The 26,917-nt window shown below is 39.4% G+C and overlaps 1 protein-coding gene and 7 non-coding genes across 8 annotated transcripts; all 8 read right to left on the bottom strand.

Moving 5' to 3' along the window:
• Window positions 1–184: 184 nt before the first annotated feature.
• On the bottom strand, window positions 185–22,845 carry LOC142837853 (uncharacterized). The gene is made up of 7 exons (XM_075953218.1): window positions 21,731–22,845; window positions 19,818–19,858; window positions 13,846–13,885; window positions 10,335–10,375; window positions 6,867–6,907; window positions 2,082–2,197; window positions 185–383 (listed from the first exon to the last, which is right to left on the bottom strand). Exons 1-7 carry the CDS (start codon window positions 21,883–21,885, stop codon window positions 185–187), a joined length of 633 nt encoding a protein of 210 aa, XP_075809333.1. The 5' UTR covers window positions 21,886–22,845.
• LOC142838030 (small nucleolar RNA SNORD115) lies at window positions 1,948–2,026 on the bottom strand. Its single transcript, XR_012908476.1, has one exon. It is a non-coding gene; the product is annotated as a small nucleolar RNA SNORD115 (small nucleolar RNA).
• LOC142838006 (small nucleolar RNA SNORD109A) lies at window positions 8,694–8,762 on the bottom strand. The gene has a single exon (XR_012908455.1). It is a non-coding gene; the product is annotated as a small nucleolar RNA SNORD109A (small nucleolar RNA).
• On the bottom strand, window positions 12,189–12,257 carry LOC142838007 (small nucleolar RNA SNORD109A). The gene has a single exon (XR_012908456.1). It is a non-coding gene; the product is annotated as a small nucleolar RNA SNORD109A (small nucleolar RNA).
• On the bottom strand, window positions 15,201–15,269 carry LOC142838005 (small nucleolar RNA SNORD109A). The gene has a single exon (XR_012908454.1). It is a non-coding gene; the product is annotated as a small nucleolar RNA SNORD109A (small nucleolar RNA).
• On the bottom strand, window positions 18,190–18,258 carry LOC142838004 (small nucleolar RNA SNORD109A). The gene has a single exon (XR_012908453.1). It is a non-coding gene; the product is annotated as a small nucleolar RNA SNORD109A (small nucleolar RNA).
• LOC142838003 (small nucleolar RNA SNORD109A) lies at window positions 21,681–21,749 on the bottom strand. Its single transcript, XR_012908452.1, has one exon. It is a non-coding gene; the product is annotated as a small nucleolar RNA SNORD109A (small nucleolar RNA).
• A 1,817-nt stretch (window positions 22,846–24,662) lies between the features above and the next one.
• LOC142838014 (small nucleolar RNA SNORD109A) lies at window positions 24,663–24,731 on the bottom strand. The gene has a single exon (XR_012908462.1). It is a non-coding gene; the product is annotated as a small nucleolar RNA SNORD109A (small nucleolar RNA).
• Between the last annotated feature and the right edge of the window lie 2,186 nt (window positions 24,732–26,917).

Genomic DNA, 26,917 nt, shown 5'->3' with positions numbered 1-26,917 from the left:
CAGGGCCATCCTCGGCGTGCACTTGATGACCAGGAAAGGACTGCTGATGCTGACCAGGGCCTGAGAGCATGATGCTGTGGAGGGGGATCATTGTGCCACGCGAGATATCACTGATCAATGGCCCGAGGGCTGGCGCCAACCCTGAGTGATGGCTACTTTTTTAGCCTGCCCAAGGAAACTTCAGTCACTCAGGAGCATGCTCTTCCTGCTGACTGCTCTGATTGCTAGCATGAGACTGCTTCCGATTGTCAATCAGTAGGCAGGGCTTTGATACCTTGGAATCTTGCCTTTCCAGCATCTGGCCTTCTAAGGTCTGAGACCTGGCCTCCACTTCACAATCTACCCATGTTTCTAATTCAACTCTGCCTACCATCATCCACACACTAATGGAGAAAGAATCCATTCTCTTACGGCTGTTATTGCACCACCAGAGATTGTGCTGGGTCTGGCCTGCTCTGCGTCTCTGGGGATATTCCTAGTCCTAAGCAGAATGTTGAAGGCAATGTGTTCCTGGGAAGATGGCTATGCATGGGGCTATGCATGATAGGCACGGCCTCTGCTGTGTGCTACAAACTTCTCAAAATCAGGCTGCCTTCCTGTCTCCAGCGCCATGAAGAGACCATCTGTCTTGATAGGGCATCCAGAATTGTCTCCCTTTTTGCCTTGCTGGAAAGGTAGGTCAAGTTCACTAAATCACAGGTAGAGGAGGTAAGGTTGAGGATGCCTAGGTGCCATTTGATATACTAGTTTTCCCTGTGTGGAATTAGCGCCGGGAAAGAACTGTGGAAGCCCAAATGTGTCCCGGACATGCCAAATGGCCATTCATCCCGAAATTCCATTATGGCAATGTATTAGCTTCGCAAGCCACTGCCAAAGCTGACTAGAACTTCTTTCTCGGGCAGTCCCAATCAGGATCATCAGCTGATGTAGGAGGGTCATCTGTCTATGTGTCACTTTCATTGGTTATTTAATAAAGAGACTTTCTTGGCCTTTTAATAGGACAGAAAATCAGGTGGGTGGAGTAGACAGAACAGAATGCTGGGAAGGAGGCAAGTGAGGCAGACGCGATGAACCTCTGGCCCAAGATGGACGTAGGTAAGAATCTTCCCGCTAAGCCACCACCTCGTGTTGCTACACACATTAATAGAAATGAGTTAATCAAGATGTGAGATTTAGCTGGTAAGAGGCTAGATCTAATGGGCCAAGCAGTGTTTAAATGAAGACAATTTGTGTGTTGTTATTTTGGGTGTAAAGCTAGCTGGCCGGGAACCAGGCGTGATGAAAAACAGGCCTGCTCTGCTCCTGACTAAGATCAGCCATAGTGAAAACAAGAGTCACGGAATTAAATTTCCAGTTCTTCCCTCGGTGTCATGGGAACCGTAGAAGGACCCACCATTATGACTCCTCCTTTTGAACTATTCTGAGGTCCCAGATTGGTGGCTCATGTCCATGTCCTTTGGAATTTTCTTAGGTTGTCCATTTGGAATGCCAGTCTGGACTCCGAGGCCTAAGGGTTTTTACATTCTAGGAATCAAGGCCAAAACTACTGGATCCTGGACTTCTAACTTGAGTATCTTCTCTTAGAGTTTCAGAAATATGAACAGGTGAAGGAACAGGGCCTGGAGGGATCAAAGCCTAAGGGCTAATCTTTCCACTTACCTGAAGAAAAGTGTGTTGTTGCGTGCTCCAAGACAGCATACCTGGTCACTGAAAGGCAGAAGAGATGATAGGAACATGAGTTAGGCTTTGGACATGGAGACTGGCTCAAGAGCAATGTTTGACACGAGGCGCCATTTGAGGGAGCACTCAGTGTTCTCATAAGGTTGTGCCCCTGGACCAAATAGGGGTCCCCGATGGGGAAAAGCAGCATGGGGATTTTGGCCTGCACCCCGGCTCAAGTGGGCCCCAGGTAGACCGGGCCCCCCCATTGCCCCCGTCCTTTAGTCTGGGCCTCAGCGTAATCCTATTGAGCATGATTTTTATGTCATCATCTCTCTTCGTGACATTGGTTTGTCATCATAGACCCAGCTCTCGAGAGAGCAAAGCTCAGCCTGGGGTTTGAACAAAGCACCATTGCTTACCAGTGCCGCAAACAGTGTCTAGGAGGTAGGTATTGATATGGTTGGCACAAAGGTTCAGCCCGATGGATGCCCTGCTCTGATTTGATCAGAAGCCCTTCTGTTCTTGTTAACGGCCCCTTTGGGAAAGAAGAAACAACGTGTTGTCATGGCCATCCTCGGTGTGCACCTGATGACCAGGAAAGGACTGCTGATGCTGACCAGGGCTTGAGAGCATGATGCCGTGGAGGGGATCATTGTGCCACGCGAGATATCACTGATCAATGGCCCAAGGGCTAGTGCCAACCCTGAGTGATGGCCACTTTTTTAGCCTGCCCAAGCAAAGTTCAGTCACTCAGGAGCATGCTCTTCCCGCTGACTGCTCTGATTGCTAGCATGAGACTGCTGCCGATTGTCAATCATTAGGGAACGCTTTGATACCTTGGATTCTTGCCTTTCCTGCATCAGGCATTCTAAGGTCTGAGACATGGCCTCCACTTGACCTGCTACCCATGTGTCTAATTCAACTCTGCCTACCATCATCCACACACTAATGGAGAAAGAATCCATTCTCTTATGGCTGTTATTGCACCACCAGATATTGTGCTGGGTCTGGCCTCCTCTGTGTCTCTGGGGATATTCCTAGTCCTAAGCTGAATGTTGAAGGCAATGTGTTCCTGGGAAGATGGCTATGCATGGGGCTATGCATGATAGGCACGGCCTCTGCTGTGTGCTACAAACTTCTCAAAATCAGGCTGCCTTCCTGGCTCCAGCGCCATGAAGAGACCATCTGTCTTGATAGAGCATCCAGAATTGTCTCCCTTTTTGCCTTGCTGGAAAGGTATGTCAAGTTCACTAAATCACAGGTAGAGGAGGTAAGGTTGAGGATGCCTAGGTGCCATTTGATATACTAGTTTTCCCTGTGTGGAATTTGCGCCGAGAAAGAACTCTGGAAGCCCAAATGTGTCCCGGACATGCCAAATTGCTATTCATCCCGAAATTCCATTATGGCAATGTATTAGCTTCGAAAGCCACTGCCAAAGCTGACTAGAACTTCTTTCTCGGGCAGTCCCAGTCAGGATCATCAGCTGATGTAGGAGGGTCATCTGTCTATGTGTCACTTTCATTGGTTATTTAATAAAGAGACTTTCTTGGCCTTTTGATAGGACAGAAAATCAGGTGGGCGGAGTAGACAGAACAGAGTGCTGGGAAGGAGGGAAGTGAGGCAGACGCGATGAACCTCTGGCCCAAGTTGACGTAGGTTAGAATCTTCCCGGTAAGCCACCACCTCGTGTTGCTACACACATTAATAGAAATGAGTTAATCAAGATGTGAGATTTAGCTGGTAAGAGGCTAGATATAATGGGCCAAGCAGTGTTTAAATGAAGACAATTTGTGTGTTGTTATTTTGGGTGTAAAGCTAGCTGGGCGGGAACCAGGCGTGACGAAAAAGAGGCCTGCTCTGCTCCTGACTAAGATCAGACATAGTGAAAACAAGAGTCACGGATTTAAATTTCGAGTTCTTCCCTTGGTGTCATGGGAACCGTAGAAGGACCCACCATTATGACTCCTCCTTGTGACCTATTCTGAGGCCCCAGGTTGTTGGCTCATGTCCATGTCTTTTGTAATTTTCCTTCGTTGTCCATTTGGAATGCCATTCTGGACACCAAGTTATATGTAGTTTCATATTCTAGGAATACAGACAACAATGAAGACCCTAAGAGAGACATACAGAGATCTAACCTACATGGGATGTAGAAAATAAGAAATGTTTTCCTAGGTCAATTGGGAGCACGGGTACCTTTGTACAAGGTTACAATTGAGATAAAGACATGGTCGGCAGCAGAGAAAAATGTTGATCTCAATAAAAATCAAAATGTTAGCCAAGGACAATTTCAAGGGGTTTTGATCCTATGTAATGTGCTGGCTTTGTGGGAGCCTAGCCAGTTTGGATGTTCACCTTCCTAGATATAGACGGACGGGGGAGGACCTAGGACTTACCACAGGGCAGGGAACCCTGACTGCTCTTTGGACTGGAGAGGGAGGGGGAAAGGAGTGGGGGGAGGGGGAGAAGTGTGGGAGGCGGGTGAGGGAAATGGGAGGCTGGGAGGAGGTGGAAACTTGTTTTCTTTTTTCTCATTTTCTCAATAAAAAAAAAGATTAAAAAAAATCATCTACCATTATCAAAGGTCTCATTCCAGAGATCTAAGATGGTTCAATATATTAAACATTAATAAATATAAATAAAACGGAAAAAAATGTTAGCGTTTAACAGCAACACTAATATCTGAAATCCCACAAACCCATGAAAGTTGAAGAAAGCCCACCTAAATTACCAAACGTCAAGGAAGAAATAAAGAAAGAAATTAAAGACTTCCTAAAATTCAATGAAATGACCATATAATATACCCAAACTTATGGAACACAATTAAAGCAGTGTTAAGAGAAATGTTCATAGCACTAAATGCCTATGTAAAGAATTCGGAAAAAATCTCATAATAGTAAGATCCAGACCACCTTAAACCTCTTGGACCTCACACAGCAGGACCAAATGTCCAGAAATAATCAAATTAAGAGGTAAAATCAGCAAAGTCCCAACAAAGAATATAAACAAGAATCAATGAAACAGTTGTTTCTTTGAAAAAACCAGCAAAATTAACAAAACTTTCTCCAAAATAGCCAAATGATAGAGCGAAAATGTTCAAATTAACAAAATCAGAAATAAAAAAGTGGTCATAGCAACAGACAAAGAGGAAATTCAGAGAGTTATCAGGCTATACTTCAAAAACCTGTACTCCACAAAATTGAAAAATATAAGAGAAATGGACAATTTTCTGGGTAAATTTCATTTACTAAAATTAAATCAAGATCATATAAGAAAATTAAATACACCTACAACCACTAATGAAATAGAAATATTTATATAAAGTCTCCTAACCAGAAAAAGCCCAGGACTAGAGCAGAATTATACAAGATTTTTAAAGAAGAACTGCTACCAATACTCCTGAAATTGTTCTACACAAGAGAGATAGAAGAAATATGGCCAAACTCCTTTTATAAGGCTACAGTTACCCTAATACCAAAACCACACAAAGACACCACTAATAAAGAGAATTAAAGACCAATCTCACTCATGAACATTTATGCAAAAATACCCAATAAAATACTGGCAAACAGAATCAAAGAACACATCAGAAAAATCATACACCATGATCAAGTAGGCTTCTCCCCAGGTATGCAGTGGTTGTACAATATATGAAAATGTATCAATGTAATCCATCATATAAACAAACTAAAAGGAAAAATCAATTGATCATCTAATTAGGTTTTGAAAAAGTATGCAACAAAATTCAACACCCCTTCAAGATAAAAGTCTTAGAGAGAACAGGGCTACAAGGAGCATACCTTAACATTATAAAGGTAATATATAGCAAGCTAAAAGCTAATATCAAAATAAGTAAAGAGATACTCAACTGTGAAATCAGTTGCAGAGCAGAGTTCTTGCCTTCACTCCTTTCTAAAATTAAAAACTTAGGGTGTCTGCTGCATTATTTATGCATACTGGGCATCTGCTTCTCATTTGTTGCCTCACCTGACTAGTTTGGAGTCACGGTACTGAAGAAATGCTTGTTGAAGTAGGAATGGACCTATGTGACATCTGTAGAGTTTGTGAAACCCCCAGAGTGATAATAAATTCAAACAATGTAAAAAAGTTAAGGATTTCATTCATAGACATCAACGAATATCAATACTCTATTGTGGCACAAAAACTGATATAAATATAAACACATCAAGAAACTTTACGAGTTGAAGTAGATTCTGACAACTAGATTCTTGACGAAAAAATATAAAAAAATAGGAGGGTCTACTTAGTATGTTTTAAAGGGTAAAAAATGTTTATGGATTTCATGATTATCTATTCAAAATCGAAGAGTTTGATAGACTCATATTTCTTTTATTGAAGTGTGTAATCACTATGATCATTATCCTCATCCTTCTGTTCATTATCATTACTAACATTGTGTAATTCCTTAGACAACACCCTTTCTATCACTGAAATTTTACATCAGTTTAATGGACCTTGCTTAGAAATGTCCATGTGGCATGCATCTTATAATTTGTATTGCAACAACTAAACTATAGAGCTATCAGGATGAAAGTATCATGGGAGAAAACACAGTATAAGCAAATATAATTGAAAAGTATCACCAATGATATTAAACTGAATTTTATTTTCATGATGGAGTCTAGTGTATTTGTGTGTTTTTGTAACAACATGCTCTTTTATTTCATGAAAATTTACAGGGGTTCAGCTTCAAATGCCTTATTAGATAAAATTATACAGGAATTGACCCTGATACAATTCTCTGATGCAATGCTCAGATAGAAGACTGCGCAAAAAGGGTGGAAAGAAGTTTTGAGAGAATGGAGGTGAGGGGAAAAACCCTTGAATCATGGGATACAAGAAAATTGAGCACCCCAAATTAACCATACATCAGAAAGATTGAATAGGATGGTGGTTTTAAGAGACATTTTTGAATAACCTTCACACACCTGAGGTCACTCAATGGTGATATTTGTATAATTTTTCACAAGCTGGAGAAGGGAATTCCCCTCTATGAGACCTAGTATGTCAAAACTGAAGAGTGATCGACTTAAGGACATGGGCAGGAGCAAAAACATAATGGTCAAGAGAGTATCATCTTAGAACTTAAACTCTGTGAAATCATGAAGTCCAAGATGTGACTTTTAGAAATCCCGAGACTTAGCAAAAATGATTGAGTCAAGAGATAGAGACTCGGTGCTTACCTTTTCTGCATGAAGAATAAAAAGACCTCCAGGATTCTGTTCTGTAACAGTAGAGAAATAAAAGTTATCAGGGATGCTAAGTTTTCCACACAACATTGTCTGCCTTGACAGCCACATTATGCAGACTACCTAGCATACCCACCCTTCCCACCCAACCTTTACCTGTCTCTTCCTTCCTCTATTTTGGCTTGTCTTACAATGACACCTTTCCTTCCTGATTGCTTCTACCAAAGCTGCCAGTCTCTGTCCTTTAGACAATAACCTAAGTGGAGACAATAGTTTTCCCTTCGATTTACTACTGGCAGATGGAGAGAAGCATGGGGATGTCATGGTGCCTATCTCTCATCCTCATTTGTCCTGACATCTTCTATTCCACATCTCCTAGCACACTGTATCTGCTTTAAGGAGGATGGGGCCTGAGTGTATCTCAGATGGTGCTTTCATATCTTTAAGAAGACATGGCTGAGCAAACAGTTCCCTTGAGGTGTATCATCTTCCGGTTCATCATGAGAAAATATATTTCACCCAAGCACAGCAACAGCGTTATGGATGATAGAATCAAGAGAGACATCCATCAAAAAGCAGACAATGTCTGGACCTTGAGCAACTCCACTTAATCCCAAGACAGGTAATATCTTTGAATATGTAATGTGGGCAATACTTATTTCTCTGAAGTATAGGAAATGGCAATATGAACTAAACTGGATGGCAATCCGAAATTCTCTTCTGAACTTCTGGTTTGGAATGGTGTATGTCATTTCTAGAGCAGGAGGTGTTGTTCATTCGAATTCCCTTCCTATGTACAAAGTTGGTGATCGTACCCTTTCTGTGGATCTTTGGGGAAACCTGAGGATTTTCTTTCATCATGTCTCTGTGTTATATGCAACTTATCTCTGAATCTTTTTCTGTTAGTTGGGAATTGATTGCTCTGAACAGTGCTTGCCTTCACCCCTGTTACACATGAAAGCTTCATGTGTCTGCTGCATTATTTATGCTCCTCGGGGACATGCTTCCCATTTTATCCCAGCTGATTGGTTTGGAGGCCTTCATGGAAGTGAAATGCTTGATGGACGTTGGAATTGTATCTATGAGCCAACTATACTTCTTGTGAATCTCTCAGCATGCAAATAAATCAAAACAGTGTAAACAATGTGAAGGTTCCAATCACAGACCAGGCTGATGAAAAGAGAGATTTTCATTGGACTTTATCAAAGAGTTCTCTCATTTTGAATAAAAAATTATGATAGTAAGATATGATAGCTGAGAATATCCAGACATGAAAAACAACTCTATATGGTGGCTGGAGTGTGAGATGACCATTAGCATGTAGAATTGATACAGCATCCAGAGAGTATGATATATTCAGAGACAGCAAAGAGAAAAGGAATGACTCTCACAATATGGGAAATAATAAGGCCTTCCTGCCTAAATTGGGAAAGGAACAGGAATCCAAAAGCTCTGCAACTTTTGCAGTCAGGGTGAGCACGAGTCCTGCCACCTCCTTTTGCCCTCGTCCCATTGTAGTTATGTCCAATTCATCAGAGAGGATCATTGAGATTCTCTGTAATGAATTCACTGCTTCCACCTCTTTTTGAGTCCTTCTTTCAGGCATGTAAGTGCAAATAACTTCAAATCAATGTACACTCTAGGCTTTATCCAAGCAGAGTATGGAAGCAAAAAGCTGGAGAGTTTGCACATTCAGCAAGATGCTTTCTCTCAAAATTTAGGAGATCAAAGCCTGTCTGCACTGTAACTGTCTTCCTTTAATATGCAAGAGTGCTAGCCATGTTCTGGAAGCATCACAGTCATCAAAACCACCACTTTTCTGGACCTCAGAGAGAGAGCTTTTGTTGGAGTCAATCAGCGTCCTCAGAAACATGTTGTCATCATCGATCCAGAGAAGGCAGCTTTGAACACATGAGCACCTCCAGTGACACGGAAAAGGGGTGAAAAATAGACTCTTTGGCTTTGAGGAGGAAGATCAGCATTGTGCAGCAGGCTTCTTTCTCAGGATCTCAAATGAAGTAAAGCATCAAGGAGATCACGAAGACATTTTCTCTTATAATTTATAGCCCATTTGTCATCAACAAAAATCAACACTCTATTTTCCCATAGAAAGAAAAATTAAAGATAAACACAGGAAGAATTTTGATGAGTTGAATTTGATCTTGACAACTAGCTTCATGGACAAAAAGAAGAAAAGTATAAACTAAAATGCAACAAAAAATACAGGGGTGTACTTAATATGTTTCAAAGGGCAAAAATATTCCTGGATTTCTTGATTATCTATTCAAGATGGAAGTGTTTGATAATTTCCAATTCCTCCTACTTCAGTGTGTCATCATCATCATCATCATCACCACCACCACCATCATCATCATGATAATCAACATTGTTTTAGGCCTTATCCTCCACCCTTAATAGCAGCCAATTCTTTCCTCAGTTTACCCCTATGGACATTGCAGTCAGTCCTGCCAGTGTCCATGTTGCTTTCATGGTTCAAATCTAAGCCTAACAACCTCAACCATATGGCTTTGCCTGTGATATTATCATGAGAGGAAAGCCAGAGGAACCAACAATAATAGGCAATTATCACCAATGAATTCAAATTAAATTTTATCTCTCTGGTAGAGTTTTTTGTGCTTGTGTGGCTCTTGTCACAACATGCTGTTTTTTTTTTATGAATATTAACAAAGGTTCAGCTTCAAATTCCATATTAGGTAAATATTATATAGGACTTGACTCTGATCCTTTCTCTGAGCTTTGGAATCCAGAGTCATTCCACACACTCCTATTTCTCAGATTTGATATAAAATGCTGTTTGCAAAACGTATATGATCATGCTGACATTTGTAGAGGATCTTCATAAACAGAGACTTGCCCAGATGTAACAGTAACTTGGAAATCTGACAAAATTTTGTGAAACTCAAAGGAAGGGGGAAATTTCTGAATTCACATAAATAAAAGTCAGAGTAGCACAACACTTACCTTGCTTCTCAATGTGCTAGAAGGCTACATTCAAGTATGGGCTCGGCGGCAATTCTCAGGAAGAGGACTGCTCAAAAAGGGTGGAAAGAAGTGTTGGGTGAACCGATGTGGGTTGAAAATCTTTGAATCATGGGTTACATTAAAATTGAGAATTGCAAATTAACCCTACATCAGAAAGATTAAATATGATGTAGGTTTTAAGAGACATTTTTGAATAATTTTCGCAAAGGGCACTCAATGGTAATATTTCTTTAGTTTTCATTCGCTGGAGAAGGGAATTCCCCTCTATGAGACCTAGTATGTCATAGGACTGAAGAGTGATAGACTTAAGGACATGGACAGGAACAAAAACATAATGGTCAAGAGAGTATCATCTTAGAACTTAAACTCTGTGAAATCATGAAGTCCAAGATGGGACTTTTTGAAATCCCCAGACTTAGCAAAAATGATTGAGTCAAGAGATAGAGACTCGGTGCTTACCTTTTCTGCATGAAGAATAAGAAGACCTCCAGGATTCTGTCCTGTAACAGTAGAGAAATAAAAGTTATCAGGGATGCTAAGTTTTCCACACAACACTGTCTGCCTTGACAGCCACATTATGCAGACTACCTAGCATACCCACCCTTTCCATCCAACCTTTACCTGTTTCTTCCTTCCTCTATTCTGGCTTGTCTTACAATGACACCTTTCCTTCCTGATTGCTTCTACCAAAGCTGCCAGTCTCTGTCCTTTAGACAATAACCTAAGTGGAGACAATTGTTTTCCCTTCGATTTCCTACTGGCAGAAGGAGAGTAGCATGGGGAGGTCATGGTGCCTATCTCTCATCCTCATTTGTCCTGACATCTTCTATTCCACATCACCTAGCACACTGTATCTGCTTTAAGGAGGATGGGGCCTGAGAGTATCTCGGATGTTGCTTTCACATCTTTAAGGAGACATAGCTGAGCAAAATTCCCTAGAGGTGTATCATTTTCCGGTACATCATGTGAAAATGTTTCTAACCCAAGAAAAGCAACAGGATTATTGAATAAATAAAAAGAGAGATATCTATCAAAAAGCAGACAACGTCTGGACCTCGAGCAACTCCACTTAATCCCAAGACAGGTAATATCTTTGAATATGTAATGTGGGCAATACTTATTTCTCTGAAGTATAGGAAATAGCAACATGAACTAAACTGGTGGATGGCAATCCTAAATTCTCTTCCAAACTTCTGGTTTGAAATGGTGTATGTCATTTCTAGAGCAGGAGGTGTTGTTCATTTGAATTCCCTTCCCATGTACAATGTTGGTGATCGTAACTTTTCTCTGGATCTTTGAGGAAACCTAAGGTTTTTCTTTCATCATGTCTCTGTGTTATATGCAACTTCTCTCTGAATAATTTTCTGTTAGATGGGAAGTGGTTGCTCTGAACAGTGCTTGCCTTCACCCCTGTTACACGTGAAAGCTTCATGTGTCTGCTGCATTATTTATGCTCCTGGGGGACATGCTTCCCATTTTTTCCCAGCTGATAGTTTTGCTGGCCTGCATGGAAGTGAAATCCTTGATGAAGTTGGATTTGTATCTATGAGCCAACTATACTTCTTGTGAATCTCAAGCCAACTATACTTCTTGTAAATCTCTCAGCATGCAAATAAATCAAAACAGTGTAAACAACGTGAAGGTCTGAAATACAGACCAGGCTGATGAAAAGACAGATTTTAATTGGACTTTATCTAAAAGTTCTCTAATTTTTGAATAAGAAATTATGATAGTAAGATACGAAACCTGAGAATATCCAGATCTGAAAAGCAACTTGATATGATGCATGGAGTGTGAGATGACCATTAGCATGTAGAATTGATATACCATCCAGGGATTATGATATATTCAGAGACAACAAAGAGAAAAGGAATGACTCTCACAATATGGGAAACAATCAGGCCTTCCTGCCTAAATTGGGAAAGGAACAGGAATCCAAAAGCTCTCCGAATTTTGCAGTCAGGGTTGTCACGAATCCTGCCACCTCCTCTTGCCCTCGTCCCATTGTAGTTATGTCCAATTCATCAGAGAGGATCATTGAGATTCTCTGTAATGAATTCACTTTATCCAACTCTTTTTGAGTCCTTCTTTCAGGCATGTAAGTGCAAATAACTTCAAATCAATGTACACTCTAGGCTTTATCCAAGCAGAGTATGGAAGCAAATAGCTGGAGAGTTTGCACATTCAGCAAGATGCTTTCTCTCTAAATTTAGGAGATCAAAGCCTGTCTGCACTCTAACTGTCTTCCTTTAATATGCAAGAGTGCTAGCCATGTTCTGGAAGCATCACAGTCATCAAAACCACCACTTATCTGGACCTCAGAGAGAGAGCTTTTGTTGGAGTCAATCAGCGTCCTCAGAAACCTGTTGTCATCATCGATCCAGAGAAGGCAGCTTTGAACACATGAGCACCTCCAGTGACACTGGAAAGCAGTGATAGATAGACTCTTTGGTTTGAAGAGGAAGATCAGCATTGTGCAGCAGGCTTCTTTCTCAGGATCTCAAATGAGGTAAAGCATCAAGGAAATCACGAAGACATTTTTTCTAATAATTTATAGCCCATTTGTCATCAACAAAAATCAACACTCTATTTTCCCACAGAAAGAAAAATTAAAGATAAACACAGGAAGAATTTTGATGAGTTGAATTTGATCTTGACAACTAGCTTCATGGACAAAAAGAAGAAAAGTATAAACTAAAATGCAACAAAAATACAGGGGTGTACTTAATATGTTTCAAAGGGCAAAAATGTTCCTGGATTTCTTGATTATCTATTCAAGATGGAAGTGTTTGATAGGTTCCTATTTCTGCTACTCCAGTGTGTCATCATCATCATTATCATCATCATCATCATCATCATCACAATCACCTTTGTCATCATCATGATCATCAACATTGTTTTATGCCTTATCCTCCACCCTTAATAGCAGCCAATTCTTTCCTCAGTTTACCTCTATGGACATTGCAGTCAGGCTTTCTAGTGTCCATGTTGCTTTCATGTTGAAAATCTTAGACTAACAACTTCAACCACATGGCTTTCCCTGTGCTATTATCACGAGAAGATAGTCAGCAGAACCAAAAATATTAGGCAATTATCACCAATGAATTCAAATTCAATTTTATCTCTTGGTAGAGTGTTTTTGTGTTTGAGTGTCTCTTGTGAAAACATGCTCTTTTATTTCATGAATATTAGCAAAGGGTCAGCTTCAAATTCCATATTAGGTAAATATTATATAGGACATGAATCTAATCCTTTATCTGAGCTTTGGAATTCAGAGGCGTTCCATACAACCCTACGTTTCAGAATTGAGATAAAATGCTTTTTGCAAAACATATATGATCAAGCTGCCATTTGGAGAGGATCTACGTGAAAAGAGACACTCCCTGATGCACCAGTAACCTGGAAATCTGATAAAATTTTTGTGTAACTCAAAGAGGGAAATTTCTGTATTCACATAAATTTAGTCAGAGTAGAGCAACACTTATCTTTCTTCTCAGTGTGCTAGAAGGCTACTTTCTAGGGTGGTTTGGCGGCAATTGTCTGGAAGAGGACTGCTCAAAAAGGGTGGAATGAAGTGTTTGGTGAATGGAGATGAGGTGAAAAACCCTTGAATCATTGGTTACATGAAAATTGAGGTTCTCAAATTTACCATACATCAGAAAGATTGAATTGGATGATGGTTTTAAGAGACATTCTTGAATAACCTTTACACACCTGAGGTCACTCAATGGTGATATTTCTATAATTTTTCACTAGCTGGAGAAGGGAATTCCCCTCTATGAGTCCTAGCATGTCAAAGGACTGAAGAGTGATAGACTTAAGGACATGGGCAGGAACAAAAGATAATGCTCAAGAGAGTATCATCTTAGAACTTAAACTCTGTGAAATCACGAAGTCCAAGATGGGACTTTTAGAAATCCCCAGACTTAGCAAAAATGATTGAGTCAAGAGATAGAGACTCGGTGCTTACCTTTCAGCACGAAGAATAAGAAGACCTCCAGGATTCTGTTCTGTAACAGTAGAGAAATAAAAGTTATCAGGGATGCTAAGTTTTCCACACAACACTGTCTGCCTTGATAGCACATTATGCAGACTACGTAGCATACCCACCCTTTCCATCCAACCTTTACCTGTTTCTTCTTTCCGAAATAAACTGTTGGATGGGAATCATAAACTCTCTTCTGAACTTCTGGTTTGGAATGGTGTATGTCATTTCTAGAGCAGGAGGTGTTGTTCATTTGAATTCCCTTCCCATGTACAATGTTGGTGATCGTAACTTTTCTCTGGATCTTTGAGGAAACCTAAGGATTTTCTTTCATCATGTCTCTTGTGTTATGTGCAACTTGTCTATGAATCTTTTTCTGTTAGTTGGGAATTGGTTGCTCTGAACAGTGCTTGCCTTCACCCCTGTTACACGTGAAAGCTTCATGTGTCTGCTGCATTATTTATGCTCCTCGGGGACATGCTTCCCATTTTTTTCCCAGCTGATAGTTTTGCTGGCCTGCATGGAAGTGAAATGCTTGATGTACGTTGGATTTGTATCTATGAGCCAACTATACCTCTTGTGAATCTCAAGCCAACTATACTTCTTGTGAATCTCTCAGCATGCAAATAAATCAAAACAGTGTAAACAACGTGAAGGTCTGAAATACAGACCAGGCTGATGAAAAGACAGATTTTAATTGGACTTTATCTAAAAGTTCTCTAATTTTTGAATAAGAAATTATGATAGTAAGATACGAAACCTGAGAATTTCCAGATCTGAAAAGCAACTTGATATGATGCATGGAGTGTGAGGTGACCATTAGCATGTAGCATTGATACACCATCCAGGGATTATGATATATTCAGAGACAGCAAAGAGAAACGGAATGACTCTCACAATATGGGAAATAATCAGGCCTTCCTGCCTCAATTGGGAAAGGAACAGGAATCCAAAAGCTCTGCAACTTTTGCAGTCAGGGTGGGCACGAGTCCTGCCACCTCCTTTTGCCCTCGTCCCATTGTAGTTATGTCCAATTCATCAGAGAGGATCATTGAGATTCTCTGTAATGAATTCACTTCATCCACCTCTTTTTGAGTCCTTCTTTCAGGCATGTAAGAGCAAATTGCTTCAAATCAATGTACACTCTAGACTTTATTACTGTGCTTTATCTAGGCAGAATATGGAAGCAAAAAGCTGGAGAGTTTGCACATTCAGCAAGATGCTTTCTCTCAAAATTTAGGAGATCAAAGCCTGTCTGCACTCTAACTGTCTTCCTTTAATATGCAAGAGTGCTAGCCATGTTCTGGAAGCATCACAGTTATCAAAACCACCACTTTTCTGGACCTCAGAGAGAGAGCTTTTGTTGGAGTCAATCAGCGTCCTCAGAAACATGTTGTCATCATCGATCCAGAGAAGGCAGCTTTGAACACATGAGCACCTCCAGTGACACTGGAAAGCAGTGATAGATAGACTCTTTGGCTTTGAAGAGGAAGATCAGCATTGTGCAGCAGGCTTCTTTCTCAGGATCTCAAATGATGTAGGGCATCAAGGAGATCACGAAGACATTTTCTCTAATAATTTATAGCCCATTTGTCATCAACAAAAATCAACACTCTATTTTCCCATAGAAAGAAAAATTAAAGATAAACACAGGAAGAATTTTGATGAGTTGAATTGGACCTTGACAACTAGCTTCATGGACAAAAAGAAGAAAAGTATAAAATAAAATGCAACAAAAATACAGGGGTGTACTTAATATGTTTCAAATGACAAAAATGTTCCTGGATTTCTTGATTATCATACAAGGTGGAAGTTTTTGATAGGTTCCAATTCCTCCTATTTCAGTGTGTCATCATCATCATATTCATCATCATCATCACCATCATCATCAACACCATCACCACCATCATCATCATGATCATCGACATTGTCCTTTATAGCAGCCAAATGTTTCCTCAGTTTACCTCTATGGACATTGCAGACAGTCTGCCAGTGTCCATGTTGCTTTCATGTTGAACTTCTTAGCCTAACAACCTCAACCACATGGCTTTCCCAGTGCTATTATCACGAGAAGATAGTCAGCAGAACCAAAAATAATAGGCAATTATCACCAATGAATTCAAATTCAATTTTATCTTTCTGGTAGAGTTTTTTTGTGTTTGAGTGTCTCTTGTGAAAACATGCTCTTTTATTTCATGAATATTAGCAAAGGGTCAGCTTCAAATTCCATATTAGGTAAATATTATATAAGACATGACTCTAATCCTTTATCTGAGCTTTGGAATTCAGAGACATTCCACACACACCTACCTTTCAGAATTGAGATAAAATGCTTTTTGCAAAACATATATGATGAAGCTGCCTTTTGGAGATGCTCTCCATGAAAAGAGACACGCCCAGATGCACCAGTAACCTGGAAATCTGACAAAATTTTTTGCAACTGAAAGCGGGAAATTTCTGTAATCACATAAATTAAAGTCAGAGTAGAGCAACACTTATCTTTCTTCTCAGTGTGCTAGAAGGCTACATTCCAGGGTGGGTGGCGGCAATTGTCTGGAAGAGGACTGCTCAAAAAGGGTGGAATGAAGTGTTTGCTGAATGGAGATGAGGTGAAAAACCCTTGAATCATTGGTTACATGAAAATTGAGGTTCTCAAATTGACCATACATCAGAAAGATTGAATAGGATGATGGTTTTAAGAGACATTCTTGAATAACCTTTACACACCTAGGGTCACTCAATGGTGATATTTCTATAATTTTTCACTAGCTGGAGAAGGGAATTCCAATCTATGAGAACTAGTATGTCAAAGGACTGAAGAGTGATAGACTTAAAGACATAGGCAGGAACAAAAGATAATGGTCAAGAGAGTATCATCTTAGAACTTAAACTCTGTGAAATCATGAAGTCCAAGATGGGACTTTTAGAAATCCCCAGACTTAGCAAAAATGATTGATTCAAGAGATAGAGACTCGGTGCTTACTTTCTGCATGAAGAATAAGAAGACCTCCAGGATTCTGTCCTGTAACAGTAGAGAAATAAAAGTTATCAGGGATGCTAAGTTTTCCACACAACACTGTCTGCCTTGATAGCCACATTATGCAGACTTTGTAGCATACCCACCCTTTCCATCCAACCTTTACCTGTTTCTTCTTTCCTAAATAAACTGTTGGATGGCAATCATAAATTCTCTTCTGAACTTCTGGTTTGGAATGGTGTATGTCATTTCTAGAGCAGGAGGTGTTGTTCATTCGAATTCCCTTCCCATGTACAATGTTGGTGATCGTACCCTTTCTCTGGATCTTTGAGGAAACCTAAGGATTTTCTCTCATCATGTCTCTGTGTTATATGCAACTTATCTCTGAATAATTTTCTGTTAGATGGGAATTGGTGCTCTGAGCAGTGCTTGCCTTCACCCCTGTTACACGTGAAAGCTTCATGTGTCTGCTGCATTATTTATGCTCCTGGGGGACATGCTTCCCATTTTTTCCCAGCTGATTGGCTTCGAGGCCTGCATGGAAGTAAAATGCTTGATGGACGCTGGAATTGTGTCAGTGACCCAACTATATTTCTTCTGAATCTCGAGCCAACTATAATCCTGTGAATCACTCAGCATGCAAATAAATTAAAACAGTGTAAATAACGTGAAGGTCCCAATCACAGAACAGGCTGATGAAAAGACAGATTTTAATTGGACTTTATCAAAAAGTTCTCTCGTTTTTGAATATGAAATTATGATAGTAAGATATGATAGCTGAGAATTTCCAGATCTGAAAAGCAACTTGATATGATGAATGGAGTGTGAGATGACAATTAGCATGTAGATTTAATACACCATCCAGTGACTGTGTTATATTCAGAGAAAACAAAGGAAAAATGAATGACTCTCACGAATTGGGACATAATCAGGCCTTCCTGCCTATATTGGGAAAAGAACAGGAATCCAAGCTCTCCAAATTTGCAGTGTGGGTTGGCAAGTGTCTGCCACCTCCTGTTGCCCTCCTCCCAATGTAGTAATGTCCAATGCATCAGAGAGGATCATTGAGATTCTCTTTAATGAACTCACTGCTTTCACTTCTTTTTGAGTGTTTCTTTCATACATGTAAGAGCAAATAACTTCAAATCAATGTACACTCTAGTCTTTTTTACAGTGCCTTATCCAGGCAAAAATGGAAGCAAAAACCTGGAAAGTTTTCACATTCAGCAAGATGCTTTCTCTCAAAATTTAGGAGATCAAAGCCTGTCTGCACTCTAACTGTCTTCCTTTAATATGCAAGAGTGCTAGCCATGTTCTGGAAGCATCACAGTTATCAAAACCACCACTTATCTGGACCTCAGAGAGAGAGCTTTTGTTGGAGTCAATCAGCGTCCTCAGAAACATGTTGTCATCATCGATCCAGAGAAGGCAGCTTTGAACACATGAGCATCTCCAGTGACACTGGAAAGCACTGAAAGATAGACTCTTTGGTTTAAAGAGGAAGATCAGCATTGTGCAGCAGGCTTCTTTCTCAGGATCTGAACCGAGGTAAAGCATCAAGGAGATCATGAAGACATTTTCTCCTATTTATAGCCCATTAGTCATCAACAAATATCAACACTCTATTGTGTGAGAGGAAGAGAAAACAAAGATAATAAAATGAAGAATTTTGATGAGTTGAATTTGATCTTGACAACTAGCTTCATGGCCAAAAGAAGAAAAGTATAAAATAAAATGTAACAAAAATACAGGGGTGTACTTAATATGTTTCAAAGGGCAAAAATGTTCCTGGATTTCTTGATTATCTATTCAAGATGGAAGTTTTTGATAGCTTCCAATACCTTTTACTTCAGTGTGTCACCATCATCATCACCATCACCATCATCATCATCATCATGATCATCAACATTGTTTTATGCCTTATCCTCCACCCTTTATAGCAGCCGATTCTTTCCTCAGTTTACCTCTATGGACATTGCAGTCAGGCTTGCCAGTGTCCATGTTGCTTTCATGTTGAACTTCTTAGCCTAACAACCTCAACCACATGGCTTTCTCTGTCCTATTTTCATGAGAGGAAAGCCAGCGGAACCAACAATAATAGGCAATTATAACCAATGAATTTAAAATCAATTTTATCTTTCTGGTAGAGTTTTTTGTGTTTGTGTGTCTCTTGTGACAACATGCTCTTTTATTTCATGAATATTAGCAAAGGGTCAGTTTCAAATTCTATATTAGGTAATTATTATATAGGACTTGACTCTGATCCTTTCTCTGAGCTTGGTAACCACAATCATTCCACACACACCTACTTTTCAGATTCGAGATAAAATGCTTTTTGCAAAACATATATGATCAAGCTGCCATTTGGAGAGGCTCTCCATGAAAAGCGACATGCCCAGATGCACCAGTAACCTGGAAATCTGACAAAATTTTTGTGTAACTCAAAGCGGGAAATTTCTGAATTTACATAAATTAAAGTAGAGTAGTGCAACGCCCATCTTGCTTCTCACTGTACTAGAAGGCTACATTCCAGGGTGGGTTGTGCAGCAATTGTCTGGAAGAGGATGCTCAAAAAGAGTGGAATGTTGTGTTTGGTGAATGGAGATGAGGTGAAAAACCCTTGAATCATGGGTTACATGAAAATTAAGGATCTCAAATTTACCATACGTCAGAAAGATTGAATAGGATGATGGTTTTAAGAAACATTTTTGAATAAACTTCACAAACCTGAGGATACTCAATGGTAATATTTCTATAATTTTTCACTAGCTGGAAAGGGAATTCCCCTCTCTGAGACCTAGTATGTCAAAACTGAAGAGGAATAGACTTAAGGACATGGGCAGGAACAAAACATAATAGTCAAGAGAGTATCATCTTAGAACTTAAACTCTGTGAAATCATGAAGTCTAAGATGTGACTTTTAAGAATCCCCCGACTTAGCAAAAATGATTGAGTCAAGAGATAGAGACTCGGTTTTTACCTTTTCTGCATGAAGAATAAGAAGACCTCCAGGATTCTGTCCTGTAATAGTAGAAAAATAAAAGTTATCAGGGATGCTAAGTTTTCCACACAACACTGTCTGCCTTGATTGCCACTTTATACAGACTACCCTGCATACCCACCCTTTCCATCCAACCTTTACGTGTTTCTTCCTTCCTCTATTCTGGTTTGTCTTACAATGACACCTCTCCTTCCTGATTGCTTCTACCAAAGCTGCCAGTCTCTGTCCTTTAGACAATAACCTAAGTGGAGACAATAGTTTTCCCTTCGATTTCCTACTGCAGAAGGAGAGTAGCATGGGGAGGTCATGGTGCCTATCTCTCATCCTCATTTGTCCTGACATCTTCTATTCCACATCACCTAGCACACTGTATCTGCTTTAAGGAGGTTGGGGCCTGACAGTATCTCAGATGTTGCTTTCATATCTTTAAGAAGACACGGCTAAGCAAACAGTTTCCTCGAGACGTATCATTTTCCAGTTCCTCATGTGAAAATGTTTCTCACCCAAGCGCAGCAACAGCATTATGGAATAAAAGAGTAAAGAGAGACATCCTTCAAAAAGCAGACAATGTCTGGACCTTGGGCAACTCCACTTAATCCCAAGACAGGTAATATCTTTCAATATTTAATGTGGGCAATACTGATTTCTCTGAAGTATAGGAAATAGCAACATGAACTAAACTGGTGGATCGCAATCATAAATTAACTTCCTAACTTCTGGTTTGGAATGGTGTATGTCATTTCTAGAGCAAGAGGTGTTGTTCATTCGAATTCCCTTCCCATGTACAATGTTGGTGATCGTACCCTTTCTCTAGATCTTTGGGAAAACCTAAGGATTTTCTTTCATCATGTCTCTGTGCTATATTCAACTTCTCTGAACCATTCTGTTAGATCAGAATTGGTGCTCTGAGTAGTGATTGCCTTCACCCCTGTTACACGTGAAAGCTTCATGTGTCTCCTGCATTATTTATGCTCCTCGGGGACATGCTTCCCATTTTTTCTCATCTGATTGTTTTGGAGGCCTGCATGGAAATGAAATGCTTGATGGACGTTGGAATTGTATCTATGAGCCAACTATACTTCTTGTGAATCTCGAGCCAACTATACTCCTGTGAATCTCTCAGCATGCAAATAAATTAAAACAGTGTAAATAACGTGAAGTTCCCAATCACAGACCTGGCTGTTGAAAAGACAGATTTTAATTGGACTTTATCAAAAAGTTCTCTCGTTTTTGAATATGAAATTATGATAGTAAGATATGATAGCTGAGAATATCCAGATCTGAAAAGCAACTTGATATGATGCATGGAGTGTGAGATGACAATTAGCATGTAGAATTAATACACCACCCAGTGACTGTGTTATATTCAGAGAAAACAAAAGAAAAATGAATGACTCTCACATTACAGGAAATAATCAAGCCTTCCTGCCTATATTGGGAAAAGAACAGGAATACAAAAGCTCTCCAAATTTGCAGTGTGGGTTGGCAAGTGTTCTGCCACCTCCTGTTGCTCTCGTCCCATTGTAGTTATGTCCAATGCATCAGAGAGGATCATTGAGATTTCTGTAATGAATTCACTGCTTCCACTTCTTCTTGAGTGTTTCTTTCATGCATGTAAGAGCAAATAACTTCAAATCAATGTACACTCTAGACTTTTGTACAGTGCTTTATCCAGGCAGAATATGGAAGCAAAAACCTGGAAAGTTTTCACATTCAGCAAGATGCTTTCTCTCAAAATTTAGGAGATCAAAGCCTGTCTGCACTCTAACTGTCTTCCTTTAATATGCAAGAGTGCTAGCCATGTTCTGGAAGCATCACAGTTATCAAAACCACCACTTATCTGGACCTCAGAGAGAGAGCTTTTGTTGGAGTCAATCAGCGTCCTCAGAAACATGTTGTCATCATCGATCCAGAGAAGGCAGCTTTGATCACATGAGCACCTCCAGTGACACTGGAAAGCAGTGATAGATAGACTCTTTGGTTTAAAGAGGAAGATCAGCATTGTGCAGCAGGCTTCTTTCTTAGGTTCTAAACTGGTGTAAAGCATCAAGAAGATTATAAAGCCATTTTCTCCTATTTATAGCCCATTAGTCATCAACAAATATCAACACTCTATTGTGCGAGAGGAACAGAAAAAAAAGATAATAAAATGAAGAATTTTGATGAGTTGAATTTGATCTTGACAACTAGCTTCATGGACAAAAAGAAGAAAAGTATAAAATAAAATGCAACAAAAATACAGGGCTGTACTTAATATGTTTCAAAGGGCAAAAATGTACCTGGATTTCTTGATTATCTATTCAAGATGGAAGTTTTTGATAGTTTCCAATACCTTTCTTTTACTTCAGTGTGTCATCATCATCATCATCATCACCATCATCACCATCATCATGATCATCAACATTGTTTTATGCCTTATCCTCCACCCTTTATAGCAGCCGATTCTTTCCTCAGTTTACCTCTATGGACATTGCAGTCAGGCTTGCCAGTGTCCATGTTGCTTTCATGTTGAAATTCTTAGCTTGACAACCTCAACCACATGGCTTTCTCTGTCCTATTTTCATGAGAGGAAAGCCAGCGGAACCAACAATAATAGGCAATTATAACCAATGAATTTAAAATCAATTTTATCTTTCTGGTAGAGTTTTTTGTGTTTGTGTGTCTCTTGTGACAACATGCTCTTTTATTTCATGAATATTAACAAAGGTTCAGCTTCAAATTCCATATTAGGTAAATATTATATAGGACTTGACTCTGATCCTTTCTCTGAGCTATGGAACCCACAATCATTCCTCACACACCTACTTTTCAGATTTGAGATAAAATGCTTTTTGCAAAACATATATGATCAAGCTGCCATTTGGAGAGGCTCTCCATGAAAAGCGACATGCCCAAATGCACCAGTAACCTGGAAATCTGACAAAATTTTTGTGTAACTCAAAGCGGGAAATTTCTGAATTTACATAAATTAAAGTAGAGTAGTGCAACGCTCATCTTGCTTCTCAGTGTACTAGAAGGCTACAGTTATCGGGAATGCTAAGTATTCTACACAACTCTATCTGCCTTGATAGCCACATAATGCAGACTACCTATCATACCCACATTTTCCAATTAACATTTCCCTATTCCAACCAACATTTACCTGTTTCATCTTTCTTATATTTTGGCTTGTCTTACAATGACACCTTTCATTCCTGATTACTTCTACTAAATCTGCCAGTCTCTGTTCTTTATACAATAACCTAAGTGGAGACCACTGCTTTCCCTTTGATATAGTAGTGGCACATTTACTACATCATTGGGATGTAAGGCACATATTTCTCATACTCATTTGTCCTGACATCTTCTATTCCACATCTCTTAGCACACTGTACCTGCTTTACGAAGGATGAATCATGACAGTATCTATGACGTTGCTTTTATATGTTTAAGAGGACATGGTTGAGCAAACTGTTCCCTCGATGTGTATCATCTTCTGGTTCATAATATGAAATGTTTTCCACCTTAGAAAAGCAACAGCATTATGGAATGAAAGTTGAAACAGAGATATCCAGTAAAAAGCAGACAATGTCTGGACCTTGGGTCATTCCACTTAAGCCCAAGAAATGTAATATCTTTGAATAGGTAACGTGTGCAATACTTATTTCTCTGAAGTATAGGAAATGACAACATAAACTAAACTGGTGGATGGCAATCATAAATTCTCTTCCTATCTTCTGTTTTGGAATGGTGTATGCCATTTCTAGAGCAAGAGCTATTGTTTATTCGAATTCCCTTCCCATATTACAATGTTGGTGATCGTACCCTTTCTCTGGATCTTTGGGGAAACCTAAGGATTTTCTTTCATCATGTCTCTGTGTTATATGCAACTTATCTCTGAATCATTTTCTGTTAGATGTGAATTGGTTATTCTGAGGAGAGCTTGCATTCACCCCTGGAACACTTGAAAACTTTAGGTGTCTGCTGCATTATTTAGGCTCCTTGTGAACATGTTTCCCATTTGTTTCCCCGGCTCTCTGTCTTGGAGGCCCGGATGGAAGTGAAATGCTTGATGGACGTTGGAATTTTATCTATGTGCCACGCCAACTATATTCTTTGTGAATCTATCAGCATGCTAATCAATCAAAACAAATTAAACAAAGTGAAGGTCCCAATCACAGACCAGGCTGATAGAGACACATTTTAATTGGACTTTATCAAAAATATTCTCATTTTGAATAAGAAATTATGATAGGAAGATGTGATTGCTGAGAATATCTGGATTTGAGAAGCAACTGGATATGATGCCTGGAGTGTGAGATGACCATTAGCATGTAGAATTGATACACCATCCAGGGATTATGATGTATTCAGAGACAAAATAGACAAATGGAATGACTGTCCAAATATGAGAAATTGTCAGGCATTCCTGCCTAATTGGGAAAGCAACAGGAATCCAAAAGCTCTCCAATTTTTGTACTTAGGGTGGGCACGAGTCCTGACAGTTCCTCTTGCCCTTGTCCCATTGTTGTTGTGTCCAATTCCTCAGAGAGGATCATTGAGAAACTCTGTTATGAATTCACTGCTTCCACCTCTTTTGTGTCTTTCTTTCTGGCAAGTAACAGCAAAAACTTCAAATCAATGTATTTCTAGGGTGTAGCACATTGCTTTTTAGAAGCAGAATATGGAAGCAAAGATCTGGACAGTTTTTGCATCCAGCAAATTGTTCTTCTCTCAAAATTTAGGAAATCAAAGCTCGTCTGCACTGTAACTGTCTTCCTTAAAAATACAAGAGTGCTAGCGATGTTCTGGAAGCATCATGGTTGTCAAAACCACCACTTATCTGGACCTCAGAGAGAGAGATTATGTTTGAGTCAATCACCGTCCTCAGAAACCTGTTGTCATCATCGATCCAGAGAAGGCAGCTTTGAACACACGAGCACCTCCAGTGACACTGGAAAGCAGTGATAGATAGACTCTTTGGCTTTGAAGGGAAAGATCAGCATTGTGCAGCAGGCTTCTCTCTCTGGATCTCTACTGAGGTAAAGCATCAATGATATCATGAAGATATTTTCTCCTATAGTTTATAGCCCATTTGTCAACAAAAAATATCAGCACTCTCTTGTGCCCCAGGAACAGAAAACAAAGCCAAAACATAAAGAATTTTGATAAGTTGAATTTGATCTTGACATTTAGCATCATGGATAAATAGAAGAAATGTAAAAAAAATAAAATGTTGCAAAATATATGGGTGTACTTAATATGTTTCATAGGGCAAAAACTTCCCATGGTTTCTTTTATATCTACTTGAGGCGAAGAATTATTAGTTTCATTCTCCTGATACTTCAATGTGTCATCATCATCATCCTCAACATCATCATTATTCTCACTACATATTATCCTCCTCCTCCTGCTCCTCCTCCTCCTCATCATCATCATCAGCATTGTCTTATGACTTATTCTCCATACTTTCTACCACACATTTTTTTCCCTCAGTTTACCTTTATGAACTTTGCAGTTACTTTGGCAAGTGTCCATGTTTCTTTCATCTTGAAATTCTTATTCTGATAACCTCAACTTAGTTACATTCAACCGTGCTATTATCATAAGGGAAAATCCAACAGAAACAACAATAATAGGCATTATCACCAATAAATTCTAATTCAATTTTATGTTTGTGGTGGAGTTTTGTGTGTTTGTGTGACTCTTGTGACAACATGCATTTCTCTTTCATGAAAATTTCCAATGTTCTCCTTCAAATTCCATATTAGTTAATTCTATTGGAATTGAGCCTGATACTTTCTCTGAGCTTGGGAATCCAGATTTGTTTGACACACTCCTATTGTTCAGATTTGAGATTAAATGCATTCTGTAACACATATATGATCAACCTGCCATTTGAGAGGTTCTCGATGAAAACAGACCTGCCCAGATGAACCAGTAATCTGGAAATCTGACAAAATAGTTCTGAAACTCAGAGGGGGGAACAGTTCTGAATTCCCATAAATTAAACTCAGAGTAGCAAAACAGTCATCCTCCTTCCCGGTGTGCTAGAAAGCAACATTCATGGGTGGGATCTGTTGCAATTCTCAGGTACATAACTATCACAAAAGCGTGGAAAGAAGAGTTGGGTGAATGGAGGTCAGGTGAAAAACTGTTGGAATATGGGGTGCATGAAATTGGGCATCTTTAATTGACCATACATCATAAAGATTGAATATGATGGTACTTTAAATAGACATTTTGAATAACCTTCACACACATTGGGTGACTCAAATTAAAACTATTCCCTCAATGGTAATATTGCTTTAATTTTTCACTAGTTTGCGAAGGGATTCTCCTCTATGATACCTAGCATGACAAAGGACTGTAGAATGATAGCCTTGAGGACATGGGCATGAATAAAACCAAACTGGTAAAGAGATTATCATCTTAGAAATTATACTTTGTGAAATCATGAAGTCAAAGATGTTGACTTTTAAAAATACCTAGTCTTAGCATAAATTATTCAGTCAAGAGATAGAGACTCGCTGCTTACCATTTCTGCACAAAGAATAAGAAAACCTCCAGGATTCTATTCTGTAACAGAAGAGAAATGTAAGTTATCAGGAATGCTAAGTACTACAGACAGCTCTGTCTGCCTTGATAGCCACATAATGCAGACTACCTAGCATACCCACATTTTCCAGTTAACATTTCCCTATTCCTACCCACATTTACATGTTTCGTCTTTCCTATATTTTGGCTTGTCTTACAATGACACCTTACCTTCCTGATTGCTTCTACTAAATCTGCCAGTCTCTGTCCTTTAGACAATAACCTAAGTGGAGACCACTGCTTTCCCTTTGATATAAAAGTTGCAGATTTACAACATCATTGGGATGTAAGGCACATATATCTCATACTCATGTGTCCTGACATCTTTTATTCCACATCTCTTAGCACACTGTACCTGCTTTAAGAAGGATGAATCCTGACAGCATCTATGATTATGCTTTTATATGTTTAAATGGACATGGTTGCGAAAAACATTTCCCTCGATGTGTATCATCTTCTGGTTCATCATGTGAAAATGTTTTTCACCCTAGAAAAGCAACAGC

The sequence above is a fragment of the Microtus pennsylvanicus genome, chromosome 18, assembly GCF_037038515.1.
Source record: "Microtus pennsylvanicus isolate mMicPen1 chromosome 18, mMicPen1.hap1, whole genome shotgun sequence".
Taxonomy (NCBI): domain Eukaryota; kingdom Metazoa; phylum Chordata; class Mammalia; order Rodentia; family Cricetidae; genus Microtus; species Microtus pennsylvanicus.
The sequence above is the reverse complement of the archived record's forward strand: the minus strand, read 5'-3'. Positions and strand labels throughout refer to the sequence as shown.

Bases quoted from the DNA above. Each gene is read 5' to 3' on its own strand.
- LOC142837853 (XM_075953218.1), bottom strand. From the start codon at position 21,885: ATGCTTTACACCAGTTTAGAACCTAAGAAAGAAGCCTGCTGCACAATG. The intron at 19,859-21,730 runs GTTTCTGAGGAC...CTACTATTACAG, and splicing joins TGGATCGATGATGACAACAT to GACAGAATCCTGGAGGTCTT. The intron at 2,198-6,866 runs GTAAGCACCGAG...TCTTTCCCAAAG, and splicing joins TTATTCTTCATGCAGAAAAG to GGGCCGTTAACAAGAACAGA.